The 4,880-nt window shown below is 40.5% G+C and overlaps 1 protein-coding gene across 1 annotated transcript in view; it reads left to right on the top strand.

Annotated features, from left to right (window-relative positions):
• The first annotated feature begins 1,337 nt into the window (after positions 1–1,337).
• The window catches only part of nudt1 (nudix (nucleoside diphosphate linked moiety X)-type motif 1), a 4,065-nt gene continuing 522 nt past the window's right edge, over positions 1,338–4,880 (top strand). The window contains exons 1-2 of the mRNA XM_037688627.1: positions 1,338–1,489; positions 4,124–4,269. Coding sequence (XP_037544555.1) covers positions 1,338–1,489; positions 4,124–4,269 — 298 coding nt within the window. The remainder of the gene's footprint in view (positions 1,490–4,123; positions 4,270–4,880) is intronic.

Below are 4,880 nucleotides of genomic sequence, written 5' to 3'. Positions count from 1 at the left end.
CAGCAGCAACATGAAACAGATCAGCAGCAGCATGAAACAGATCAGCAGCAGCATGAAACAGATCAGCAGTAACATGAAATGGATCGGCGGCAGCATGAAACGGATCAGCAGCAGCATGAAACAGATCAGCAGCAACATGATGTGATTTTTCACAGTGATAGAGATTCATGAGTCTAACAGCTGGTATTAGTTATAGTTATATATATATATATATTTTTTTTGTATATATAGTTTTTGATTGTATGCTCATACAGTATTCTTTCTAGTCTAATTTTGGACTAGATTTCTGTATTTTTAAGGAACCCTTCCATAATGCCCTGATACATGCTCAGTCTAATCTGTCCAGATGACATGACTTAACTTTTCTGTGATCCCTTCCATAGTTTATTTTTTATAATGATGGAAATAGTTTGTCTGCCTTCAGGCCCAGGTCTCCCCTGCAAAAGAGATCTGTGATCTCAATGGGATTTGCCTGGTTAAATAAAGCTGAATAATAGTAATATAAGTAAAATTTGGTTTTGTTTATGTTGGTAAATATCTTGTGTTATTCAATAGCACAAGCTACAGTAAACTTACATATCTAACAATATGATAAACTGATAAACTTATGATAAAGTAATAATTGGATAGACTGACCACACAAATGTGAAAGTGTGCAATATAAAAAAACTTAAGTTCTCTGTGAATTTCTTTTTAGGAAAATTATCATTATGTGCGGACTGATCATATTACCTTGCAGCACATACATTTTTTTTAATATGAGCTACTTTAATATTTTTTTGGGGAAAACGAAACAACAAAATCTATTTACACAATGTCTGAACAAACATCCATCATACTCAATAGGAACACAGCAGTAAGTTGTGCAAAAAGACTGAACTATAGCCCAACGCTCTTCAGATTGTTTGATCTGACCAGCTGTAAATATCAAATAGGCAAAAGCTGCTTTGTTTTCTACCCTTAATTGGAATTTATGTATTATTTATTGGGCGGTCAGTGAGCGCAAGTTCTCGGTTTCTAGTCGGACATATTTCAAGGAAAGACGTAGATTTTTGCAGATCTCACAAGCTAACGATAAGCTACTCTTCCGGTTGATCGCGTCAATCCGGTCCATCCACTCTTGTTTCAAGTCGTGTCACCGTGTGATGACGTCTCTTGTCACTATGTGATGACGTGTCCGCGCGGGAGACTGTTCAATGCGACGCTCTTTTGTTTTTTCTTTTAGGAAACGGTAAATGTTTCAGCTGCCATGACTCAGCGTTGAACTTTGTGAGCAGAACGTTTAGTTGTTGCCCGTGTTTCCTGCGCTGCGGCAGCGTTGTAACATTTCAGGAGCCATGCTGAGCTCCAGGCTGCTGACCCTGGTCCTGGTGGTCCGGCCCGGCAGGGTGCTGCTGGGCATGAAGAAGAGGGGCTTCGGGGCCGGAAAGTGGAACGGGTTCGGGGGCAAAGTTCAACCTGGGGAGAGCATTGAAGATGCTGCTAAAAGGTCGGTTCAGTTGCTTTCGTTTTCCGGCTCCTAAAAGTAATAATCATTTATGTCGTAGATGCGTGTTTTTACAAGTTTTAGCCTCAGGAAATGTTCCGTCTGTGCTCACGTGATCTTTAAACAAATGTCCGTTCATTCGAGTGTTGACAGCAGCAGGGGCGCTACTGGGGGGGGGGGGGGCATCTCTAAAGGTTTGTGACACCCCAACCCCCCCCGGCAAGAGTTCTATTCTATTCAGCCCCATTCATTTTGAATAGATTTTTAATTTCCCCTAACTATTTAGAATTGGTAGAACCTTATAAACATATTAACAAACATCGCTTTAATGAATTAAAAATATAATATATATATTATGTGTATCAAGTTCCCCTGAAAAAGGACAACTGGTATGAAACCATTATCCTCAACATTAGGATTCAGAATTTCAGGAGGTTATATGCATAATATATTTTAATAAATATATATTTAAGAAAGGACAAGCTTCAGTGAGTCGTAGTGACGGGACTTTTCTCAATCAATAATATCTGTAAATAAAAAAATAGACCTATGTGCATCAGAAGGTGAGTCCTTTATTCTTGTATGACAGTATTTGTCCAATAACCTTTATACCACAACAACTAACAAATCTCCTGATATTGTGGCCACTCCAACATTTTTTATGGTCATCCCATTAACAGATTTTAGGAGGCACCACAGCTTCATGGAAACGATACATGGGAACCACATGTTTTCAAAGTGTCATGAAGCGTATTGTATCACGCTGTAGCGATACATCAAAACATCTGTACAGTCCTCAAACAGCCCAGGTGAAGGGTCTTACCATCAGTTGTCTTTGTCTCAGTGCTCCATAAAAACATTTACAAAGATTCTAGTGGGAGTATTTTAATTGCTGTGATGATGTGATAGAAGGCTGGATGTGTCACAAAGTGCTTTCATTAGTATTTCAGTAAAAAGTAACACTCGCGTTTTAGTTTTTACGTACCAGTTTATTTATAGAGCACTTAAAACAGCAACAAGACCAAAGAAAGTGTTGAACAGTCGAAACAAACGAGCAGCGCGGACAGGAAAACTTCAAATCTAATCAAATCTAGATACAAATAGCAGCAGATAATTTAGGTCGTTGGGTTCAACAAGTGTTCCTGAAGAGGCACCAACAGTTTAGAGGTGAATGTGTCAGTCTTGATATTACAGGTAGTTGCACGATGTCGCTTTAATCTACAGACGGGGAAAATGGGACTAAAATAGTTCATTACACTTGTTACTATTTTGTAACAAATGTCCAGTTTCTTGTCAATATAAACATTAAAGCGTGCAGCTCATTTGAAGGAGGAGACGTCCTTTATTTTTTAATATTTTTTGTTCAGCAAAGACTGCACAATAAAACCAGCAAATAATGGAAGTCAGTGGCAAAAGCAGAGAAAGCCCCCGTCCTCATTGGAGCTCTGCAGCTCAGCTTTTACACTTGGTTCATTGTACGGCCATTCTTTATCTACAAATGTAATTTAAAATGAAATAGTTGCATTTTGGGATCAGTCTTTGAGTGTTTGTATGTTCCCAGCAGAATTAACGAGAAGCTAGAGTGCAGGCGTTAATGAGAGGATGGAAAAAGCAGGTACGAGATGATTCGTGAGTGTTTTTAAGTCTGGAAGGAAGTTCTTCTGGACAGTCTGTTATTAATCATCTGTAGGAAGTTTGTTCCACTGAAGGAACGAAGCCCTGCGGCTGATTAGGCCAGACCTGTTCTCCTCCAGCTCAGAGCGCTCTGTTTGCAGACTCGTTACATTTGGACCTTTTTCATTTTATTCCTGGCCGTGAGTGACTTTTCTTCTGTTTCGCTGAACAGCTAATGCTAAGAGCAACTTTCCATTTGGACCAGAATCAGACGTGATGCTGATAAATTTGAAATGGACCTTCATGTAAACCGTCACATGCGCATCATCATGACGGTTCAGTATTGATCAAAACACATCGTGTGAAGCTGGTTATTGATCGTTGACTATCAGGATGGCTAGCTTACACGTTGTGAACAAAACCAACCTGCTTTGTGTCCAGTAACTCGGTTTCTGATGGTTTCAATAATTCAGTTTGTCTGAGCTGGTACCAGTTTATGTTTATTGCCTGAGAACGTCAGTAAATAAAACAGGAAAATGTAACGGCTGAACTCAACACGCCACAACAGAACATTCCTTTAATGAACACGAGCTGCAAATATTCTGTTTGGCATCATTTTGCTGGCAGTCATCATCAGTCAGGCAGATATCAAACGCTAAAAGTTTTTGTATACACGTTTAGCTTTTTGTTCCCTAAACCTTCAGTTTCTGTATTCTTCAGATTATAAGGTGCATTAAGCAAAACTAAACCGATAAGTCAAACTTTATTCCACTCGTTCACAATAAGCACATAAAAGCAGTTGGTCAGTAAACACAAGCAGAGTTGATACATGAGGCGTATTGCCCATGTTCAAGAGAAAGAAAGGATTTTAAGTTCTGCACCTTCTAGTCTGAAAAAGTGATGGTGTTCAAAATCAGCTCAGCTCCACCGCACAAAGTTAAGCTGTTCTGGAAACACTGGTTTCATGACGACACGCCTGAATGCTCATGGTGACATTTAATGTTGAGCCTTTTCTGATTTTAGGGAGCTCCTGGAGGAAAGTGGCCTCACTGTGGACGAGCTGGAGAAGGTTGGAAATATCAAATTTGAGTTTGTTGGAGAAACGCAGCTTCTGGACGTCCACATCTTCAGAGCTGATGCTTTTCATGGGGAGCCGACAGAATCAGACGGTAGGGAAAATTAAAGTTTTTATTTGTTTGTTTAAGAAACCAGAAGTCTGCAGAAATAACGGAGGAAACATCTTCGTGTTTGAACTCAATGAAACAGCCACGTGCACGCGTCATAGACCACCGTGCACTGTAAAAGTACACAGGTGGTATTTCACTGGGGTGCATCTGGTGGAAGAGCCGCCATGAAGGCGTCCCCCGAGGTCTCACTGGTCCTCTTTCCTCCAGTCTGCTGCTCGAGCGTCGAACACGTTCAAAACATGTGCAACAACTTTTGTCTCCAGACAGTTTGTCCTCACGGGCGTCTCCGACCGTCTCAAGGAGAAGCAGCTTGGACACAACACACTCGAGGCAAACGTCCAGGTCTAAAGAACACACCCATAATAATTACTATTGTTTTTTAAAGCTGGTCAGAATCTGCCCGTCATCTTTTCAGTTGCTAAGAAGAGTAGAACGTTGGCGGGGGCCGACAACAAAGTAACGTGCACGGCCGAGAATAGTTCTACAATCCACCATGTTCAAAAACTAGCTGTTCAAAACTCGGTCACATTTCCAGAAATGAGACCGAGTTTGTTTTGTTGTTTTCCAGAAATGAGACCAGTGTGACCAGTTTG

Source organism: Nematolebias whitei, chromosome 15 (genome assembly GCF_014905685.2).
Source record: "Nematolebias whitei isolate Nwh7 chromosome 15, NemWhi1, whole genome shotgun sequence".
NCBI lineage: Eukaryota > Metazoa > Chordata > Actinopteri > Cyprinodontiformes > Rivulidae > Nematolebias > Nematolebias whitei.
The sequence above is the reverse complement of the archived record's forward strand: the minus strand, read 5'-3'. Positions and strand labels throughout refer to the sequence as shown.